General features: G+C 35.3%; 1 protein-coding gene across 2 annotated transcripts in view; it reads right to left on the reverse strand.

Moving 5' to 3' along the window:
• LOC133656318 (CAP-Gly domain-containing linker protein 1-like) overlaps nucleotides 1-24202 on the reverse strand; it is a 60555-nt gene continuing 36353 nt past the window's right edge. For both annotated transcript variants that reach the window (XM_062057347.1, XM_062057346.1), the window contains 6 exons: nucleotides 10361-10446; nucleotides 4808-4883; nucleotides 4570-4726; nucleotides 4441-4493; nucleotides 4261-4367; nucleotides 1-1445 (listed from right to left, as the gene is read on the reverse strand). In XM_062057347.1, the coding sequence (XP_061913331.1) occupies nucleotides 1208-1445; nucleotides 4261-4367; nucleotides 4441-4493; nucleotides 4570-4726; nucleotides 4808-4883; nucleotides 10361-10446 (717 nt within the window). In that variant the 3' untranslated portion in view covers nucleotides 1-1207. The remainder of the gene's footprint in view (nucleotides 1446-4260; nucleotides 4368-4440; nucleotides 4494-4569; nucleotides 4727-4807; nucleotides 4884-10360; nucleotides 10447-24202) is intronic.

Raw genomic sequence — 24202 nt, forward strand, 5'->3', positions numbered from 1 at the left:
TGTTTCCATATCGATTAGTACTTGAAATATTTAAAAATGTAACGTTATCCAAAAAAATCGTAATAAATAAAGTTGTAATATAAATTTTTTTCCAAAAAAATCTCCAACTTTATTCTTATCCGATTACTATTTTATTTTGGTAACCTTACAACTTTTAATAAAGCACAAAACTCTCGTGTTACATTTTGTCGTAAAAAAAAAAAAATGGTATTACAACTTTTTTCTATTTTTTTTTTTTCCTGGTTTATTTTTTATTGTGATTACTGCTTGTTACTTTTTCATGCTAAGCAGAAAACTTTAGTGGCATCGTTCTCGCTACCAATTTAGACAACGTCGGAAATGAAGACGAGACAGTTTTTCGTGTGGTTGCCTGTCCGAAGAGTACACGTTTTATTGTACGTAGAAAACACGATGTGAAACATGGAGACACACGAATATAAAACGCTCCACAAAGACAAAATAATTGACTGTAAGAAAGATCACGAGGTTTCTATACAAACAAACGGTGTAACGTTACATCTTATCGAGCAAAAAAATAACATCGTAAACGTCAAGGCTGCTCGCTCAGCTAGCATGGCAGTTTATTTTTGTACAACCTTTGAACGTTTATTCGCTCACATTACGGATTCCAAAGCGACCCGAAGTTGTGCTTTTACGTCAAAATAAAGTTTTGTATGTCGGAACATTTTGGCCTTTGAACTGTTAGCTTCTACGCTAACTGTTTGCCGACTAAGCTAGCTAGCTGTTGTGCCGCTAAAATGAGCTAAGCAGCTGTGCTCGGTGATAATTCCCCGTCTTGTGCTAAATGAGAACGTAGTTTGGGAAAACGATATGTCGTGGCTAATATTTTCGTAGTTAGCGTGGTTTATTTAAAGTGCAAAGGACAGAGGCGCTACAGTAGAACACGACGACACGCACGCTAGCTTATGTCGCTGAAGCAACGTCAAAGTTGTCGGATAAATTACGTTAAAAAGTGCCGTTAAAAAAAACAAATGTAAACGTGATTACGAAAAAGAGTCGATGCAAAAACTCTGTGGAAGATCGTGAATAGCTAGCTAGCTCGCATAGCGGGTTTAGTGGGTTGAATTGGAGTACTGCTTCAGTATTAAAAGCGCTACTTTGTCGGAAGTTAACACGGAATGTTTGTGCCTCCAGCAGGTGGCGCCACACGCCAGCTAACGAAGGTGGTTATCATACTTGGAGACGTCTAGAAGGTCTGGTCGTCGTTACAGGACTCGGTGGCGTGGCCGAACGCCTCGCAGATGTCGCAGTACGGCCGCTCGTCGGCCCGGTTGCCGCGGTAACTGGAGTGCGGCACGGCGTCGGGGCTCTGCGCCTGCGTGGGACAATCCTCCGTGTCGTGGCGGTCGAAGCAGTCGCAGATGTCGCAGAAGAGACGCGGCGTGCTCTTCTTCTCGCGCCTGCACGCCGCCGGCTGCTCCGCGCTGGTGGAAACAACACGTTAAATACTCACGTTACCAAGAAAACTACGTTGAGCTGCTTACGTTTATTTCAAATCACCACTCAAATTTCTTAGTTTGTTCTGACATGTTAAAGAACTTAACAGAAGTGGATGTAACGAAAGTAACGTTACTCAATCTAGCGTACTGAACGTAACGTGATTGACCATAACGTAACGTACGTGACTGAACATAACCTAGCAAATTGAACATAACGTGACTGAATAAAACGTAACGTTACACAATCTAGTGTACTGAACGTAACATGATTTAACATAAGGTAACGTACGTGACTAAACATAATTTAACGTTACATAATCTAGCCTACTGAATGTAACGTGACTGAATGTAACATGACTGAACATTACGTAACGTTACATAACCTAGCATATTGAACATAACGTGACTGAATAAAACGTAACGTTACATAATCTAGCGTACTGAACGCAACGTGACTGAACATAATCTAACGTGACTGAACATAACGTAACATCACATAATCTAGCGTACTTAATGTAACGTAACTGAATGTAACATGCCTGAACATTACATAACCTAGCATATTGAACATAACGTGACTGAATAAAACGTAACGTTACATAATCTAGCGTACTGAACGTAACGGGATTTAACATAACGTAACATACGTGGCTGAACATAATCTAACGTTACATGATCTAGCGTACTTAATGTAACGTGACTGAATGTAACATGACCGAACATTACGTAACGTTACATGACCTAGCATATTGAACATAACGTGACTGAATAAAACGTAACGTTACATAATCTAGCGTACTGAACGTAACGGGATTTAACATAACGTAACATACTTGGCTGAACATAATCTAACGTTACATAATCTAGCGTACTAAACATAACGTGACTGAATAAAACGTAACGTTACATAATCTAGCGTACTGAACGTAACGGGATTTAACATAACGTAACATAATCTAACGTTACATAATCTTGTGTACTGAACATAACGTGACTGAGCATAACGTAACATTACACAATCTAGGGTACTGAATGTAACGTGATTTAACATAATGTAACATACGTGGCTGAATATAATCTAACGTGACAGAACATAATTTAACGTTACATAATCTAGCCTACTGAATGTAACGTGACTGAATGTAACGTGACTGAACATAATCTAACGTTACATAATCTAGCGTACTGAACATAACGTGACTGAATAAAACGTAACGTTACATAATCTTGTGTACTGAACGTAACGTGACTGAACATAACGTAACATTACAAAATCTAGCGTACTGAATGTAACGAGACTGAATAAAACGTAACATTACATAATCTAGTGTACTGAACGTGACTGAACGTAACGTTACATACTATCCCGTGACTGAACGTAACGTTGCATACTATCACGTGACTGAACGTAACATAACGTTACATACAATCATTTGACTGAACGTAATGTTACATACTATCACGTGACTGAACGTAACGCTACATACTATCACGTGACTGAACGTAACGTTACATACTATCACGTGACTGAACGTAAGGTTACATACTATCACGTGACTGAACGTAACGTTACAAAAAGTAACGTGACTGAACGTAAGGTTACATACTATCACGTGACTGAACGTAAGGTTACATACTATCACGTGACTGAACGCAAGGTTACATACTATCACGTGACTGAACGTAAGGTTACATACTATAACGTGACTGAACGTAAGGTTACATACTATCACGTGACTGAACGTAAGGTTACATACTATCACGTGACTGAACGTAAGGTTACATACTATCACGTGACTGAATGTAACGTTACATACTATCACGTGACTGAACGTAAGGTTACATACTATCACGCGACTGAACGTAACGTTACATACTATCACGTGACTGAACGTAACGTTACATACTATCACGTGACTGAACATAACGTTACATACTATCACGTGACTGAATGTAACGTTACAAAAAGTAACGTGACTGAACGTAACGTTACATACTATCACGTGACTGAACGTAACGTTACAAAAAGTTACGTGACTCAACGTAACGTTTGAAAAAGTTACGTGACTGAACGTAACGTTACAAATAGTTACGTGACTGAACGTAACATTACATACTATCACGTGACTGAACGTAACGTTACATACTATCACGTGACTGAGCGTAACGTTACATACTATCACATGACTGAATGTAACGTTACAAAAAGTAACGTGACTGAACGTAACGTTACATACTATCACGTGACTGAGCGTAACGTTACATACCATCACGTGACTGAGCGTAGCGTTACATACTATCACGTGACGGAATGTAACGTGACTGAACGTAACGTTACATACTATCACGTGACTGAACATAACGTTACATACTATCACATGATAGTATGTAATGTTACAAAAAGTAACATTACATACTATCACGTGACTAAACATAACGTTACATACTATCACGTGACTGAACGTAACATTACAAAAAGTAACGTTACATACTATCACGTGACTGAACGTAACGTTACAAAAAGTAACGTTACATACTATCACGTGACTGAACGTAACGTTACATACTATCACGTGACTGAACGTAACGTTACAAAAAGTAACGTTACATACTATCACGTGACTGAACGTAAGGTTACAAAAAGTAACGTTACATACTATCACGTGACTAAACATAACGTTACATACTATCACGTGACTGAACGTAACGTTACAAAAAGTAACGTTACATACTATCACGTGACTGAACGTAAGGTTACAAAAAGTAACGTGACTGAACGTTTGCTGTGTTTGCTTCTCACCCGTCGTCGTTCCCGTTGAACTCTGCCAAGGCCAACTTCTTCAGTTTGACCTTCAGTTCTTCGTTCTTGCGCTGCAGGTCCACGATGACGCTATTGAGGAAGTTGATCTGATGAAGGAGACACATCCAACATGTCACCTAAACACTTCTGTTGCACAGCTTCCTGTCAAGATGGCGTCACCTGGCCCTCCGCAAACTCCTTCTCCTCCCTCAGCTGCTCCAGCGCCGCCTCGCCTGCGTGGAAAGGGGGCGCGTCAGCAGCAAAAAGACACAATGACACGTTCTCGCCAGGACGCGGAGGTCTCCTCACCTGAGAGCTCCGCCTCCAGCCCGCCGCTGTCTTCCGAGGCCGAGCGTGCCGCCAGCCTGCGGACGCGCTCCTGCAGCTGCGCCTTGTCCCGCTCCAGCGTCTCCACGGCCGACTGCAGCGTCTCGGCCACCGCCTTCTCGCCTCGCAGCACGGCCACCTGGCGAGGGGCGGAGTCACCGCATTTAATCTGACGATTTCATCATCATCATCGTCGTCATGGCGCCGCGTGCACACGCACCTCGTTCCGCAGCGTCTCCAGCTCGCGGTCTTTGTCCGAGTCCCGTCGCTCCGAGTCCTGATTGGACATTTTCTCTCTGCGGGGGGGGCAGCAGAATGATGCGTTCAATGACCGTCGTCATGTGGACACTTCATTAGGTACACGCATCTATTGAGACCCAGACTTCCTGTCAGACACCATACTGGCAGTTTGGTGCAGATCTGGATAAAGGTGCATACTTTCCCTTGTTAGCGGCCATTTTGCTCAGTTGGCTTGATTATAATATTGACGTATGCAAAGTAGCACACAGCGGACTTTGTTCTCCACACAGTCGTGAAGTCGTCTTACGTTACGTTTTTGTCACGTTGCGTAAAGTCCCATTACACTATCACGTTACATCACGTCACGTTACGTCAAGTCCCGTGACTTTGAGTCGCATGACATTGTTACAGTACGCCATGTGAAGTCTCGTTACATTAGGTCCCGTTGTTACGTCATGGTGCATTACGTTTTGTCACATTACGTTACGTTTTGTCGCTTTACATTACGTCTGAATTCGTTATGTTACATTACGTTATTGTCACATCGCGTTGCGTTATGTTAAGTCTCGTTACATTAGGTCCCGCTGTTACGTCATGCTGCATTACGTTTTGTCACATTACGTCACGTGTTGTCGCTTTACATTACGTCACGATTCGTCATGTTACATTACATTACATCGCGTTGCGTTATGTTAAGTCACTTTGTTGAGTCTCGTTACATTAGGTCATGTCACATCACGTAACATTACGTTACGTTTTGTCACATTATGCGACGCCACGTTACATTACGTTACGATTCATTATATTACGTCACGTTACGTTTTGTCCCATTACACTATCACGTCACGTTACGTCAAGTCCCGTGACTTTGAGTCGCATGACATTGTTACAGTACGCCATGTCACGTCACGTTACATCGCATCGCGTTATGTGAAGTCTCGTTACATTAGGTCCCGTTGTTACGTCATGTTGCATTACGTTGTCGCATTACGTTACATCACGATTCGCCATGTTACATTACATTACATCGCGTTGCTTTATGTTAAGTCGCTTTGTTGAGTCTCGTTACATTAGGTCCCGTCATGTCACATCACGTTGCGTTACGTCGCATTACATTACGTTTTGTCACATTATGTTACAGCATGTTACATTACGTTACGGCACGTTACATTGCGTCACATTACAATTTGTCACGTTGCGTAAAGTCCCATTACACTATCACGTTACGTCACGTCGAGTCCCGTGACTTTGAGTCGCATGACATTGTTACAGTACACCATGTCACGTCACGTCGAGTCCCGTGACTATGAGTCGCATGACATTGTTACAGTACGCCATGTCACGTCACGTTACGTCAAGTCTGATGACTTTGAGTCGCATGACATTGTTACAGTACGCCATGTCACGTCGCGTTACATACATCGCATCGCGTTATGTGAAGTCTCGTTACATTAGGTCCCGTTGTTACGTCATGGTGCATTACGTTTTGTCACATTACGTTACGTTTTTTCGCTTTACATTACGTCTGAATTTGTTATGTTACATTACGTTATTGTCACATCGCGTTGCGTTATGTTAAGTCTCGTTACATTAGGTCCCGTTGTTACGTCATGCTGCATTACGTTTTGTCACATTACGTCACGTGTTGTCGCTTTACATTACGTCACGATTCGTCATGTTACATTACATTACATCGCGTTGCGTTATGTTAAGTCACTTTGTTGAGTCATTACATTAGGTCCCGTCATGACACATCACGTAACATTACGTTACGTTTTGTCACATTATGCGACGCCACGTTACATTACGTTACGATTCATTGTATTACGTCACGTTACGTTTTGTCCCATTACACTATCACGTCACGTTACGTCAAGTCCCGTGACTTTGAGTCGCATGACATTGTTACAGTACGCCATGTCACGTCACGTTACATCGCATCGCGTTATGTGAAGTCTCGTTACATTAGGTCCCGTTGTTACGTCATGTTGCATTATGTTGTCGCATTACGTTACATCACGATTCGTCATGTTACATTACATTACATCGCGTTGCGTTATGTTAAGTCGCTTTGTTGAGTCCCGTTACATTAGGTCCCGTCATGTCACATCACGTTGCGTTACGTCGCATTACATTACGTTTTGTCACATTATGTTACGGCATGTTACAATACATTACAATTTGTCACGTTACGTAAAGTCCCATTACACTATCACGTTACGTCACGTCGAGTCCTGTGACTTTGAGTCGCATGACATTGTTACAGTACACCATGTCACGTCACGTCGAGTCCCGTGACTATGAGTCACATGACATTGTTACAGTACACCATGTCACGTCACGTTACGTCAAGTCTGGTGACTTTGAGTCGCATGACATTGTTACAGTATGCCATGTCACGTCACGTCACGTTACATACATCGCATTGCGTTATGTGAAGTCTCGTTACATTAGGTCCCGTTGTTACGTCATGGTGCATTACGTTTTGTCACATTACGTTACGTTTTGTCGCTTTACATTACGTCCGAATTCGTTATGTTACATTACGTTATTGTCACATCGCGTTGCGTTATGTTAAGTCGCTTTGTTGAGTCTCATTACATTAGGTCCCGTTATGTCACATCACGTTACATTACGTCACATAACGCTACGTTTTGTCACATTGTGTTACGCCACGTTACATTACATCGTGATTCATTATATTACGTCACGTTACGTTTTGTCATGTTGCGTAAAGTCCCATTACACTATCACGTTACGTTACGTCGTGTTACGTCGAGTGCCGTGACTTTGAGTCACATGACATTGTTACAGTACGCCATGTCACGTCACGTTACATCGCATTATTTTAAGTCTCGTTACATTAGGTCCCGTTGTTACGTCATGGTGCATTACGTTTTGTCACATTACGTTACGTTTTGTCGCTTTACATTACGTCTGAATTCGTTATGTTACATTACGTTATTGTCACATCGCGTTGCGTTATGTTAAGTCGCTTTGTTGAGTCTCATTACATTAGGTCCCGTTATGTCACATCACGTTACATTACGTCACATAACGCTACGTTTTGTCACATTGTGTTACGCCACGTTACATTACGTCGTGATTCATTATATTACGTCACGTTACGTTTTGTCATGTTGCGTAAAGTCCCATTACACTATCACGTTACGTCACGTCGTGTTACGTCGAGTGCCGTGACTTTGAGTCACATGACATTGTTACAGTACGCCATGTCACGTCACGTTACATCGCATTATTTTAAGTCTCGTTACATTAGGTCCCGTTGTTACGTCATGTTGCATTACGTTTTGTCACATTACGTTACGTTTTGTTGCTTTACATTACGTCTCAATTCGTTATGTTACATTACGTTATTGTCACATCGCGTTGCGTTATGTTAAGTCGCTTTGTTGAGTCTCGTTACATTAGGTCCCGTCATGTCACATCACGTTACATTACGTCACATAACGCTACGTTTTGTCACATTATGTTACGCCACGTTACATTACGTCGCGATTCATTATATTACGTCACGTTACGTTTTGTCACGTTGCGTAAACTCCCATTACACTATCACGTCACGTTGCGTAAAATCCCGTGACTTTGAGTCGCATGACATTGCTACAGTATGCCATGTCACGTCACGTTACATTGCATCGCGTTATGTGAAGTCTCGTTACATTTGGTCCCGTTGTTAACTCTCGTTACATTAGGTCCCGTTGTTACGTCATGTTGCATTACGTTTTGTCGCTTTACATTACGTCACGATTCGTTATGTTACATTATGTCATGTCACATCACGTTGCGTTGTTAAGTCGCTTTGTTGAGTCTCGTTACATTAGGTCCCGTTATGTATCACGTTACATTTTGTCACATTATGTTACGCCACGTTACATTACGTCACGATTCCTTATATTACGTCACGTTACGTTTTGTCACGTTGCGTAAAGTCCCATTACACTATCACGTTACGTCACGTCACGTTACGTCGTGTTACATCAAGTCCCGTGACTTTGAGTCGCATGACATTGTTACAGTACGCCATGTCACGTCACGTTGCATCGCATCGCGTTATGTTAAGTCTCGTTACATTAGGTCCCGTTGTTACGTCATGTTGCATTACGTTTTGTCGCTTTACATTACGTCACGATTCGTTATGTTACATTACGTCATGTCACATTGCGTTACATCGTGTTGCGTTATGTAAAGTCGCTTTGTTGAGTCCCGTTACATTAGATCCCGTTATGTCACATCACGTTGCGTCACATTTCGTTACATTTTTGTCACGTTGCGTAAAGTCCCATTACACTATCACGTCACGTCACATTACGTCGAGTCCCGTGACTTTGAGTCAGGACCAGACTCCCCTACAGGCGACCTTTTCTTTGAGCTGTTTTGTAACAAAGGCGATGGCTGTTTACGACCCCTCTCCCTTAGAAACAGCTGTTGCCATGTAATCAGGGAAAGTCCAAATAAAAGAGGCGTACAATCTTTCGTCAGAGCGTGTTGGGAGACTGTACAGGAGTACAGCCCAGACGTTTCTCCTCAATTGAGCAAAATTTAACTCTGTCTCTGTTTGATTCCTTGCTTCTTGTCTTGTTTAATAGATGTCATCAGTGTTTGAACTTGAACATGGGTGTGACAAATATGAATGTTTAAATCATTGCCTGGCGGCCGCAGTTTGACCCTGGAACAGATCATCTCCACGATTCCCTGTGGGGGAAACAAAACAATATTTCCCACCAGGATGGAGATGCTTAGCTTAAAGAGGAACAGTCTTGGCGCCGCTGACAAGGGACAGGAAGTAGTAGCCTCTGTCGCTTTAACGCACGTCTGAGCACAGCTGTTCTCTTTGCCGCGACAAAGCCGCATTGATTCCACATCAGCGCGCGCACACACACGAACACACACACACACACACACGCGGTGATGTCATAGCCAGGCGCTGCAAGGAGGACACGCTCAGCGATTACATAACAGCTGTGATGCAAACAGGAAGTGTTGTCTTCATGTCAGGACAATACAACCAATCACGTCCCATCTGGAGCGATGACATCACAGCTTGAGCTGCGGAAGGAAAACGTGCGCGCACACACACACACACACACGCGCTAAAAATAAAGCGAACGTCAGGGCAGAACAGAACTTCACCGTTAAATCCTATTTTCTCTTCAAATGGTCCATGTTAGAAACACCTTCGATGGAACTCACTAATTTAAATTATTTAACCATTTTAAAATATTTTCATTATTATTATTTTTGTTATTGCATCACACTGCCAGCTGTTTCGAACATTTTGCTGCTATATGGAGCGAAAGGTCACGCGGTCACTGTATTTATGTGTAATGCCAGCTGGCACCACCAGGGGGCGGTGTGTGTGTGTGTGTGTGTGTGTGTGTGTGTGTGTGTGTGTACATGGCATCTGTAAAGCTCCCTACTTTTTCATCCCACTTGAAAAGGTTCCATTGCAGATAAAAAGTCCCCTGGTCTAAGGGAGGCCCGGCCCTCTCTGCAGTTGAGTGAGACTCACATTTCCCTGCGCAGGAGGTGCTGCTGCTCCTGGGACAGACTGAGGTCCTCCTGGTATTTGGAATTCTGCTGTTTCAAAGCGTCCAGCTGCACAAAACCAGGAAAGTCACCATCAATAAGATATGCTGATGAAGTGGCTTTAATCTCAATCTTCTGACAAGCATTTAGAATACAAGTGCTATTATTTGTGTACTTCCCAATCGCATTAATTGAGCGACGCGACAGAAGCGTCTAAAAATAAAACCACAGCTCTAAACGAGTCATTAATTAATGAGGACTTTCACTTTAACCAGGCGGGCGAACACGTGCGCTTCTTTTTTTGTGCACGTTTTCTGTTTCATCTGCAGGCATCACTTCTTCCTCAAAGTGTGTTGGGTCGTTGTGCCACATCATGATTTCATACGATTCCCATTCAAGGATTCGATTCAGAATCGATTCTAGATTCAAAGCGATTCTTGCAATGTATTATTTGGTATAATAATTATAATGAAAAACAGGTTACAGGTTAGAAAAGGTCCTTCTGGCTGCATGGAGATGACCTAAAAACATATTTTTAAAAAATTAAATGTTATGAAAATGTATATATATATATATATATATATATTTTTTTTTTTTTTTATTTTTTTTTTTTTTTCATATAAAAAAATTACATATTAAATATATATTTTTAATAAAAAATATATTTTTCGTTAAAATATATTTTTTATTAAAAAATATATGCTATTTATATTTTATTGTATATCTTATGTAGTATTTATTTATTTATTTTACCTTATCTATTCTCTTATTTATCTTTAATATATTTTGTTAGATTGAATCTAAGTTTGCATATATTCATGTGTGTCTATATTTGTTGTGGGCAGTAGGTGACAATTACCTTGGAGTTAAGTGGGTGGGTATTGTAAGGGGTGGGGTTTATTATGTTACATATTGTAAAATGTGCAGATACCTCAACTTGCTGTTGCCATGATCCATCACACTGTACTGTCTGCAAAATTCAATAAAAATATTTGAAAAAAAAAAAATATATATATATGCTATTATTAAATGTACAAAAAATAATATATATATATTGTTTTTCAAAACATTACATTTTCAAAAATATATATATATATTTTTTGGAATTGTTTTAAAATAAAAAATGTATTTCTAATAAATATTAAAAGATATATGTTTTTAAATAAAAAAATAAAACAATTTAATTTAAAAAATATATTTTATTTTAAAAAATATATATATATTTTTTTCTTCATGAGTTTAAATTTTTAAAAAGATAAAAAAATATTTATTTATTACAAATATTTTTTTAATAAAATATAGATATTTTTATTAAAACATTGTTTTATTAAAAATATGTTTTTATTAAATCTATTTTTTAATAAAACATATTAAAAATATTTTTATGAATCATAAATCGATTAATGAATCAATTTATGAATCTAAATAGATTGAGATTCATAAATCTAAATCGATTTATGACTTTGATTTATGAATCTAAATCATAAATCGATTAATTTACGATTTGGATTAATTCATTCATCTAAATCGATTCTTCATTTTTGAAAATTATGAATCGATTTGCAATGGGAATATATAAGAATCGCGATTCGAATGTGAATCGATTACTTTGTGCCCCTGTATCATTTACCCATCACTAGTATTTTTCTGGGATGCACACGAAAATCGTAATTCTTAATTATCCCGATTCTAAATCGATTCATAATTTTCAAAAATCCATAATTTTTTATATTTGTTATAAGAATTTTTTTTTCAACAACGTTTTTAGGCCGACTCCATGCAACCAGAAATAGATTTTCTAGCCCTTATTCACCCTTTGGCCCCAAAATGGTCCCTCTCAATGTGAAATATATTTTTTTCTTAAACTTTCGATGAAGTCTTAAGACAATAGTTTTTATTTGACCTTTTGAAAAATAAAATTGTCAGGAACACGCAAAATATGCAATATTTATCCATATTTGCCCTATATACCCCCACCAAAAAACAAGGTATGAAGTGAAATTTTTGGAATATAATTTGTCAAACTATTTTTTATTAAAATATATTTATTAATAAAAAAATAATTGTTATTAAAAACTATATTTTTTTACATTAAAAACTATATTTTTATATTAAAAAAATACATGTTTTATTTAAAAATAAAATAATTATTGAAAAATATATTTTTTTATAAAAAATATATATTAAAAATAGATTTTAATTAATCTAAATCGATTTAGATTCATGAATCAATTTATGAATCTAAATCAAAAATCAGGAATTAATGATCCATCATTTTTGAAAATTATGAATCGATCTAGAATCCATTTTAGAATCGGAAGGAATAAGAATCGAGATTCGAATGTGAATCGATTATTTTGTGCACCTGTATCATTTACCCATCACTAGTATTTTCTGGGATGCACAAAAAAAAAAACAATTTACATCTGAATCGCGATTCTTAATTATCCCGAATTTTCAAATTTTTTTAATTTTTTTTTAAAGAATCATTTTTGTCAACGTTTTTAGGCCATCTTCGAGACAACCAGTGTAAAAATATAAATGTGAAATATAGTTTTAAGTCTTTAGACAGCATTTTTTATGACCTTTCAAAAAAATAAAATAGACAGGAACACGCAAAATATGCAATATTTATGCATATCTGCATCATATACCCCACCAAAAAACAAGGTACAAAGTGGATTATTTGGAATAAATGTTGTATGACAGCTTTGACACAAACTGTGAAAAAATGCAGATTAAATCCCTCATCGTGATTAAAATGTAAACGTAATTATTATGGCTGCACAAAAAAAAAAACGATTCACTTCCGAATCAAGATTCTTATTCATCTATGTTTCAAAAATCATTAGTCTTTTTTTATAAATCAAATACATTTTGGAACTTTACACATGCTAATGTTGCTTTGCTAATTCTGCGGGTATGAACAGCAGTGGAATTGAAAAAGTGGAATTGTGTTGTATTCCAGCCTCGATACAGAGCTGTGAAAATGAACGCGTTAATGGCGATTAATCCATCATCATGATTAATTAATTAATTAATTAACTCATCTGAATGACTCAAAATTGTATTAGCGTTGCAGCAAAATGTTGATTTTCTCCACGGTAATTTTAGTACACGAAAAAAATCACGCATCATGCAAAAAGAGTGCATTTGAAATATAACGTGGCTAAAACAAAAGTAGTCATTCATGCGCATCATCACTTGAAATATAATGTGGCTAAAACAAAAGTAGTCATTCACGTGCATCATCACTAGAAATATAACGTGGCTAAAACAAAAGTAGTCATTCATGTGCATCATCACTAGAAAATATAACGTGGCTAAAACCAAAGTAGTCATTCATGCGCATCATCACTTGAAATATAACGTGGCTAAAACAAAAGTAGTCATTCATGTGCATCATCACTAGAAATATAACGTGGCTAAAACAAAAGTAATCATTCATGTGCATCGTCACTTGAAATATAATGTGGCTAAAACAAAAGTAGTCATTCATGTGCATCGTCACTTGAAATATAACATGGCTAAAACAAAAGTAGTCATTCATGTGCATCATCACTAGAAATATAACGTGGCTAAAACAAAAGTAAATAATAATAAATAAATGATAAATGGGTTATACTTGTATAGCGCTTTTCTACCTTTAAGGTACTCAAAGCGCTTTGACAGTATTTCCACATTCACCCATTCACACACACATTCACACACTGATGGCGGGAGCTGCCATACAAGGCGCTAACCAGCAGCCATCAGGAGCAAGGGTGAAGTGTCTTGCCCAAGGACACAACGGACGTGACTAGGATGGTAGAAGGTGGGGATTGAACCCCAGTAACCAGCAACCCTCTGATTGCTGACACAGCCACTCTACCAACTTTGCCACGCCGCCCCTTAGTAGTCATTCATGTGCATCATCACTTGAAATATAACGTGGCTAAAACAAAAGTAGTCATTCATGTGCATTATCACTTGAAATATAACGTGGCTAAAACAAAAGTAGTTATTCATGTGCATCATCACTAGAAATATAATGTGGCTAAAACAAAAGTAGTCATTCTTGTGCATCATCACTTGAAATATAACGTGGCTAAAACAAAAGTAGTCATTCATGTGCATCATCACTTGAAATATAACGTGGCTAAAACAAAAGTAGTCATTCATGTGCATCATCACTAGAAATATAACGTGGCTAAAACAAAAGTAGTCATTCTTGTGCATCATCACTTGAAATATAACGTGGCTAAAACAAAAGTAGTCATTCATGTGCATCATCACTTGAAATATAACGTGGCTAAAACAAAAGTAGTCATTCATGTGCATCGTCACTAGAAATATAACGTGGCTAAAACAAAAGTAGTCATTCTTGTGCATCATCGCTTGACATATAATGTGGCTAAAACAAAAGTAGTCATTCATGGGCATCATCACTTGAAATATAACGTGGCTAAAACAAAAGTAGTCATTCATGTGCATCATCACTTGAAATATAACGTGGCTAAAACAAAAGTAGTCATTCATGTGCATCATCACTAGAAATATAACGTGGCTAAAACAAAAGTAGTCATTCATGGGCATCATCACTTGAAATATAACGTGGCTAAAACAAAAGTAGTCATTCATGTGCATCGTCACTAGAAATATAACGTGGCTAAAACAAAAGTAGTCATTCTTGTGCATCATCACTTGAAATATAATGTGGCTAAAACAAAAGTAGTCATACATGGGCATCATCACTTGAAATATAACGTGGCTAAAACAAAAGTAGTCATTCATGCGCATCATCACTTGAAATATAACGTGGCTAAAACAAAAGTAGTCATTCATGTGCATCATCACTAGAAATATAACGTGGCTAAAACAAAAGTAGTCATTCATGTGCATCGTCACTTGAAATATAACGTAGCTAAAACAAAAGTAGTCATTCATGTGCATCGTCACTAGAAATATAACGTGGCTAAAACAAAAGTAGTCATTCATGTGCATCATCACTAGAAATATAACGTGGCTAAAACAAAAGTAGTCATTCATGTGCATCATCACTTGAAATATAACGTGGCTAAAACAAAAGTAGTCATTCATGTGCATCGTCACTTGAAATATAACATGGCTAAAACAAAAGTAGTCATTCATGTGCATCGTCACTTGAAATATAACGTGGCTAAAACAAAAGTAGTCATTCTTGTGCATCATCACTTGAAATATAACGTGGCTAAAACAAAAGTAGTCATTCATGTGCATCATCACTTGAAATATAACGTGGCTAAAACAAAAGTAGTCATTCATGTGCATCATCACTAGAAATATAACGTGGCTAAAACAAAAGTAGTCATTCTTGTGCATCATCACTTGAAATATAACGTGGCTAAAACAAAAGTAGTCATTCATGTGCATCGTCACTAGAAATATAACGTGGCTAAAACAAAAGTAGTCATTCATGTGCATCATCACTAGAAATATAACGTGGCTAAAACAAAAGTAGTCATTCATGTGCATCATCACTTGAAATATAACATGGCTAAAACAAAAGTAGTCATTCATGGGCATCATCACTTGAAATATAACGTGGCTAAAACAAAAGTAGTCATTCATGTGCATCATCACTAGAAATATAACGTGGCTAAAACAAAAGTAGTCATTCTTGTGCATCATCACTTGAAATATAACGTGGCTAAAACAAAAGTAGTCATTCATGTGCATCGTCACTTGAAATATAACGTAGCTAAAACAAAAGTAGTCATTCATGTGCATCATCACTAGAAATATAACGTGGCTAAAACAAAAGTAGTCATTCTTGTGCATCATCACTTGAAATACAACGTGGCTAAAACAAAAGTAGTCATTCATGTGCATCGTCACTTGAAATATAACGTAGCTAAAACAAAAGTAGTCATTCATGTGCATCGTCACTAGAAATATAACGTGGCTAAAACAAAAGTAGTCATTCATGTGCATCATCACTAGAAATATAACGTGGCTAAAACAAAAGTAGTCATTCATGTGCATCATCACTTGAAATATAACGTGGCTAAAACAAAAGTAGTCATTCATGTGCATCGTCACTAGAAATATAACGTGGCTAAAACAAAAGTAGTCATTCATGTGCATCGTCACTTGAAATATAACGTGGCTAAAACAAAAGTAGTCATTCATGTGCATCATCACTAGAAATATAACGTGGCTAAAACAAAAGTAGTCATTCATGTGCATCGTCACTTGAAATATAACGTGGCTAAAACAAAAGTAGTCATTCATGTGCATCGTCACTAGAAATATAACGTGGCTAAAACAAAAGTAGTCATTCATGTGCATCATCACTTGAAATATAACGTGGCTAAAACAAAAGTAGTCATTCATGTGCATCATCACTAGAAATATAACGTGGCTAAAACAAAAGTAGTCATTCTTGTGCATCATCACTTGAAATATAACGTGGCTAAAACAAAAGTAGTCATTCATGTGCATCGTCACTAGAAATATAACGTGGCTAAAACAAAAGTAGTCATTCATGTGCATCATCACTTAAAATATAACGTAGCTAAAACAAAAGTAGTCATTCATGTGCATCGTCACTAGAAATATAACGTGGCTAAAACAAAAGTAGTCATTCATGTGCATCATCACTAGAAATATAACGTGGCTAAAACAAAAGTAGTCATTCATGTGCATCATCACTTCAAATATAACGTGGCTAAAACAAAAGTAGTCATTCATGTGCATCGTCACTTGAAATATAACGTGGCTAAAACAAAAGTAGTCATTCATGTGCATCGTCACTAGAAATATAACGTGGCTAAAACAAAAGTAATCATTCTTGTGCATCATCACTTGAAATTTAACGTGGCTAAAACAAAAGTAGTCATTCACGTGCATCATCACTTGAAATATAACATGGCTAAAACAAAAGTAGTTATTCATGTGCATCGTCACTAGAAATATAACGTGGCTAAAACAAAAGTAGTCATTCATGTGCATCATCACTAGAAATATAACGTGGCTAAAACAAAAGTAGTCATCCTTGTGCATCATCACTTGAAATATAACGTGGCTAAAACAAAAGTAGTCATTCATGTGCATCATCACTAGAAATATAATGTGGCTAAAACAAAAGTAGTCATTCATGTGCATCGTCACTTGAAATATAACGTGGCTAAAACAAAAGTAGTCATTCATGTGCATCGTCACTAGAAATATAACGTGGCTAAAACAAAAGTAGTCATTCATGTGCATCATCACTAGAAATATAACGTGGCTAAAACAAAAGTAGTCATTCATGTGCATCATCACTTCAAATATAACGTGGCTAAAACAAAAGTAGTCATTCATGTGCATCGTCACTTGAAATATAACGTGGCTAAAACAAAAGTAGTCATTCATGTGCATCGTCACTAGAAATATAACGTGGCTAAAACAAAAGTAATCATTCTTGTGCATCATCACTTGAAATTTAACGTGGCTAAAACAAAAGTAGTCATTCACGTGCATCATCACTTGAAATATAACATGGCTAAAACAAAAGTAGTTATTCATGTGCATCGTCACTAGAAATATAACGTGGCTAAAACAAAAGTAGTCATTCATGTGCATCATCACTAGAAATATAACGTGGCTAAAACAAAAGTAGTCATCCTTGTGCATCATCACTTGAAATATAACGTGGCTAAAACAAAAGTAGTCATTCATGTGCATCATCACTAGAAATATAACGTGGCTAAAACAAAAGTAGTCATTCATGTGCATCGTCACTTGAAATATAACGTGGCTAAAACAAAAGTAGTCATTCATGTGCATCGTCACTAGAAATATAACGTGGCTAAAACAAAAGTAGTCATTCATGTGCATCGTCACTTGAAATATAACGTGGCTAAAACAAAAGTAGTCATTCATGTGCATCGTCACTAGAAATATAACGTGGCTAAAACAAAAGTAGTCATTCATGTGCATCGTCACTTGAAATATAACGTGGCTAAAACCAAAGTAGTCATTCATGTGCATCATCACATCTTATCGGACCAGACATAGAGCCAAGTCTCTGCCGATGGTGAGGCTGTTTTGTATTTCTATACGTCAAGTAAATGTGTGTCTGCAGGCGTACGTCAGAAGAGCGACTGAGTCGTCTATTGAAAAGTCAGACCTAACAAAAAAGCGGGACGTACACGTTGGGTCCCCCGAGGTGTGGTGAGGACTAAAGAAGCGAGGGTTTGTACCTGGTAGCCAGGAGAATACACAGAGTAAGCGCGATGCAGCGCCGCCGCCGCCGCCACGTCCATGCCTGCACCCGGAGCTCCACCGCTAAACGCCTCCTTGCTGCTCTGTCTTGTGATGTCACCGAGCACCCTCTCTCTCCCCCCTCTCGCTTGCTCACTCCGGCTCCCATTATGTAAGCGCCACTATGCCCCGCCCCACCCCCCACCCCCCCCGCTTTCTCCCAGCTGTTCTACCACCAAGTGTGCACAGGCACTCGGCGTCAATCAGCTCGCACTGAAACATCCAAACATGACCGAGTCAGAAGTCCCTCAATCAAGTCACAGAATGTTCTGGAAAAAGACACCTATTAAGTTGAACAAACGATCAAAAAGGCAAACATTGTGACCAAAGTGGTGAAGATGTATTTTCAGTTGCACTTTCATTTTTTGGCAGTTTATCTAAGCAATATTATTTATTTATGAATTTAGTTAGAATGTATTTTTTTAGCACTGCATAATTGGATGTAAATTCATCTATCACTTTTTACGAGTCATAATTGGATGTAAATTCATATATAATCACTTTTTATGAGTCATAATTGGATGTAAATTCATTTATCATCACTTTTTACGAGTCATAATTGGATGTAAATTCATATATCATCACTTTTTACGAGTCATAATTGGATGTAAATTCATATATAATCACTTTTTATGAGTCATAATTGGATGTAAATTCATATATCATCACTTTTTATGAGTCATAATTGGAAATCATTTCATTTATCATCACTTTTTACGAGTCATAATTGGAAATAATTTCATTTATCAGCACTTTTTAGGAGTCATAATTGGATGTAAATTAATTTATAATCACTTTTTACGAGTCATAATTGGATGTAAATTCATATTTAATCACTTTTTACGAGTCATAATTGGATGTAAATTCATTTATCATCACTTTTTATGAGTCATAATTGGATGTAAATTCATTTATCGTCACTTTTTATGAGTCATAATTGGATGTAAATTCATTTATTGTCACTTTTTATGAGTCATAATTGGATGTAAATTCATATATAATCACTTTTTACGAGTAATAATTGGATGTAAATTCATTTATCATCACTTTTTATGAGTCATAATTGGATGTAAATTCATTTATCATCACTTTTTATGAGTCATAATTGGATGTAAATTCATATATAATCACATTTTACAAGTCATAATTGGATGTAAATTCATATATAATCACTTTTTATGAGTCATAATTGGATGTAAATTTATTTATCATCACTTTTTATGAGTCATAATTGGATGTAAATTCATATATCATCACTTTTTATGAGTCATAATTGGATGTACATTCATTTATCATCACTTTTTACGAGTCATAATTGGATGTAAATTCATATATAATCACTTTTTATGAGTCATAATTGGATGTAAATTCATATATAATCACTTTTTATGAGTCATAATTGGATGTAAATTCATATATCATCACTTTTTATGAGTCATAATTGGAAATAATTTCATTTATCATCACTTTTTACGAGTCATAATTGGAAATAATTTCATTTATCAGCACTTTTTAGGAGTCATAATTGGATGTAAATTCATTTATAATCACTTTTTACGAGTCATAATTGGATGTAAATTCATATATAATCACTTTTTACGAGTCATAATTGTATGTAAATTAATTTATCATCACTTTTTATGAGTCATAATTGGATGTAAATTCATTTATCATCACTTTTTATGAGTCATAACTGGATGTAAATTCATTTATCGTCACTTTTTATGAGTCATAATTGGATGTAAATTCATATATAATCACTTTTTACGAGTAATAATTGGATGTAAATTCATTTATCATCACTTTTTATGAGTCATAATTGGAAATCATTTCATTTATCATCACTTTTTACGAGTCATAATTGGAAATAATCTCATTTATCAGCACTTTTTAGGAGTCATAATTGGATGTAAATTCATTTATAATCACTTTTTACGAGTCATAATTGGATGTAAATTCATTTATCATCACTTTTTATGAGTCATAATTGGAAATCATTTCATTTATCATCACTTTTTACGAGTCATAATTGGAAATAATTTCATTTATCAGCACTTTTTAGGAGTCATAATTGGATGTAAATTCATTTATAATCACTTTTTACGAGTCATAATTGGATGTAAATTCATATTTAATCACTTTTTACGAGTCATAATTGGATGTAAATTCATTTATCATCACTTTTTATGAGTCATAATTGGATGTAAATTCATTTATCGTCACTTTTTATGAGTCATAATTGGATGTAAATTCATTTATTGTCACTTTTTATGAGTCATAATTGGATGTAAATTCATATATAATCACTTTTTACGAGTAATAATTGGATGTAAATTCATTTATCATCACTTTTTATGAGTCATAATTGGATGTAAATTCATTTATCATCACTTTTTATGAGTCATAATTGGATGTAAATTCATTTATAATCACTTTTTACGAGTCATAATTGGATGTAAATTCATATATAATCACTTTTTACGAGTCATAATTGTATGTAAATTAATTTATCATCACTTTTTATGAGTCATAATTGGATGTAAATTCATTTATCATCACTTTTTATGAGTCATAATTGGATGTAAATTCATTTATCGTCACTTTTTATGAGTCATAATTGGATGTAAATTCATATATAATCACTTTTTACGAGTAATAATTGGATGTAAATTCATTTATCATCACTTTTTATGAGTCAAAATTGGATGTAAATTCATTTATCATCACTTTTTATGAGTCATAATTGGATGTAAATTCATATATAATCACTTTTTACAAGTCATAATTGGATGTAAATTCATATATAATCACTTTTTATGAGTCATAATTGGATATAAATTCATTTATCATCACTTTTTATAAGTCATAATTGGATGTAAATTCATTTATCATCACTTTTTACGAGTCATAATTGGATGTAAATTCATTTATCGTCACTTTTTGTGAGTCATAATTGGATGTAAATTCATATATAATCACTTTTTACGAGTAATAATTGGATGTAAATTCATTTATCATCACTTTTTATGAGTCAAAATTGGATGTAAATTCATTTATCATCACTTTTTATGAGTCATAATTGGATGTAAATTCATATATAATCACTTTTTACAAGTCATAATTGGATGTAAATTCATATATAATCACTTTTTATGAGTCATAATTGGATATAAATTCATTTATCATCACTTTTTATAAGTCATAATTGGATGTAAATTCATTTATCATCACTTTTTACGAGTCATAATTGGATGTAAATTCATATATCAGCACTTTTTACGAGTCATAATTGGATGTAAATTCATTTATCATCACTTTTTATGAGTCATAATTGGATGTAAATTCATATATAATCACTTTTTATGAGTCATAATTGGATGTAAATTCATTTATCATCACTTTTTATGGGTCATAATTGGATGTAAATTCATATATAATCACTTTTTATGAGTCATAATTGGATGTAAATTCATTTATCATCACTTTTTATGGGTCATAATTGGATGTAAATTCATATATAATCACTTTTTATGAGTCATAATGGGATGTAAATTCATTTATCATCACTTTTTATGGGTCATAATTGGATGTAAATTCATATATAATCACTTTTTATGAGTCATAATTGGATGTAAATTCATTTATCATCACTTTTTATGGGTCATAATTGGATGTAAATTCATTTATCATCACTTTTTATGAGTCCCTCAATCCCCTCAATTCCCCCCAAAAAGGGATTAACTGGCTGGAATATAAAGACAATATAACATACATCCATAAACGTGGATGCATATGCAAAAGTGCAATATATTTATCTGTACAGTAATCTATTTATTTATATCTGCACTTTATTGCTCTTTTATCCTGCACTACAACCAGCTAATACAACAACATTTATTTCTTATCTGTACTGTAAAGTTCAAATTCGAATGAGGATAAAAAGAAAGTCTAAGTCTAAGTTAAATTAGTAGGGGAGAAAAAAAAAATCTATTCACATCCGAATGTCTGAGCGCAGCTAAGGTGGTGCAGTTTTAACCAGTCTTGCACAATTTCTTCTCTCTCTCCGGATCTCTTTTTTTAAAGTTTATTTGTTTGGTTTTTGACAATTTCTTTGCTTTCTGCAGCACTTTTTTTATTTTATGTATTTATTTAGTTAGTTTTTTAGCAAAACATTATTTGCTCCTTGCAGCACTCTTTTATTTAAATGTATTTATTTTATTTATTTAGTTTTTTTAGCGACATAGAAAATGGATGGATATAATTTTTTCACTATCTGCATCACTAATTTTTTTTAAATTGTATTTATTTATTTTGTTTTTTAGCGACAATTTATTTGCTCCTTGCAGCACTCTTTCATTTAAAAGTCTTTATTTTATTCTATTTTTTATCGACAATTTCTTCTCTCTCTACAGCACTAATTTTTTTTCAATTTTTTTTTTTTTTTTATCGATGTAAGAAATGGATGATGGATATAATTTATTTATTTAGTTTTTTAGCGAAATAGAAAATGGATGGATATCATTTATTTGCTCCTTGCAGCACTCTTTTATTTAAATGTATTTATTTTATTCCATTTTTAATCGACAATTTCTTCGCTCTCTACAGCACTAATTGTGTTTAAATTGTATTTTTTTTATTTATCAATTTTTTTTATCGATGTAGGAAGTGGATGACGGATGGAATTTCTTCGCTCTCTGCAGCACTCTTTATTTTATTATTTTTTGTTTTGACAATTTCTTAGCTCTCTGCAGCACTAACATTTTATTTTAGTTTCTTTATTTTTTATTTTGTTTTTAGCGACAATTTATTTGCTCCTTGCAGCACTCTTTTATTTAAATGTATTTATTTTATTCAATTTTTTATCGACAATTTCTTCGTTCTCTACAGCACTAATTGTTTTTAAATTGTATTTTATTTATTCATCAATTTTTTGATGACGGATGGAATTTCTTCGCTCTCTGCAGCACTCTTTATTTTATTATTTTTTGTTTTGACAATTTCTTAGCTCTCTGCAGCACTCATTTTTTATTTTAGTTTCTTTATTTTGTTTTTAGCGACAATTTATTTGTTCCTTGTAGCAGTCTTTTATTAAAACGTATTTTGTTATATTTTTTATCAACAATTTCTTCTCTCTCTGCAGCACTAATTTTTAAAAATTTTTCTTTAATTTCTATTTATTCATCTATCTATTTTTTATCGAGGTAGGAAATAAATGGAGGGACGGAATTTCTTCACTCTCTGCAGCACTAATTTAAAACATTTTTTTTTAAATTTATTTATTTTGTTAGTGACAATGTATTTGCTTCTTGCAGCACTCTTTTATTTAAATGTATTTACTTTATTCTATTTTTTATCGACAATTTCTTCGCTCTCTACAGCACAATTTTTTCTTTTTTTTCTTTATTTATCTATTTTTTATATCGACGTAGGAAATGGATGATGGATATAATTTTTTCAGTCTCTGCAGCACTCATTTTTTTAAATTTTATTTTATTTTTTAGCGACAATTTATTTGCTCCTTGCAGCACTCTTTTATTTAAATGTATTTATTTTATCGTAT

This window comes from Entelurus aequoreus, linkage group LG08 (genome assembly GCF_033978785.1).
Source record: "Entelurus aequoreus isolate RoL-2023_Sb linkage group LG08, RoL_Eaeq_v1.1, whole genome shotgun sequence".
In the NCBI taxonomy this organism is placed as follows: Eukaryota; Metazoa; Chordata; class Actinopteri; order Syngnathiformes; family Syngnathidae; genus Entelurus; species Entelurus aequoreus.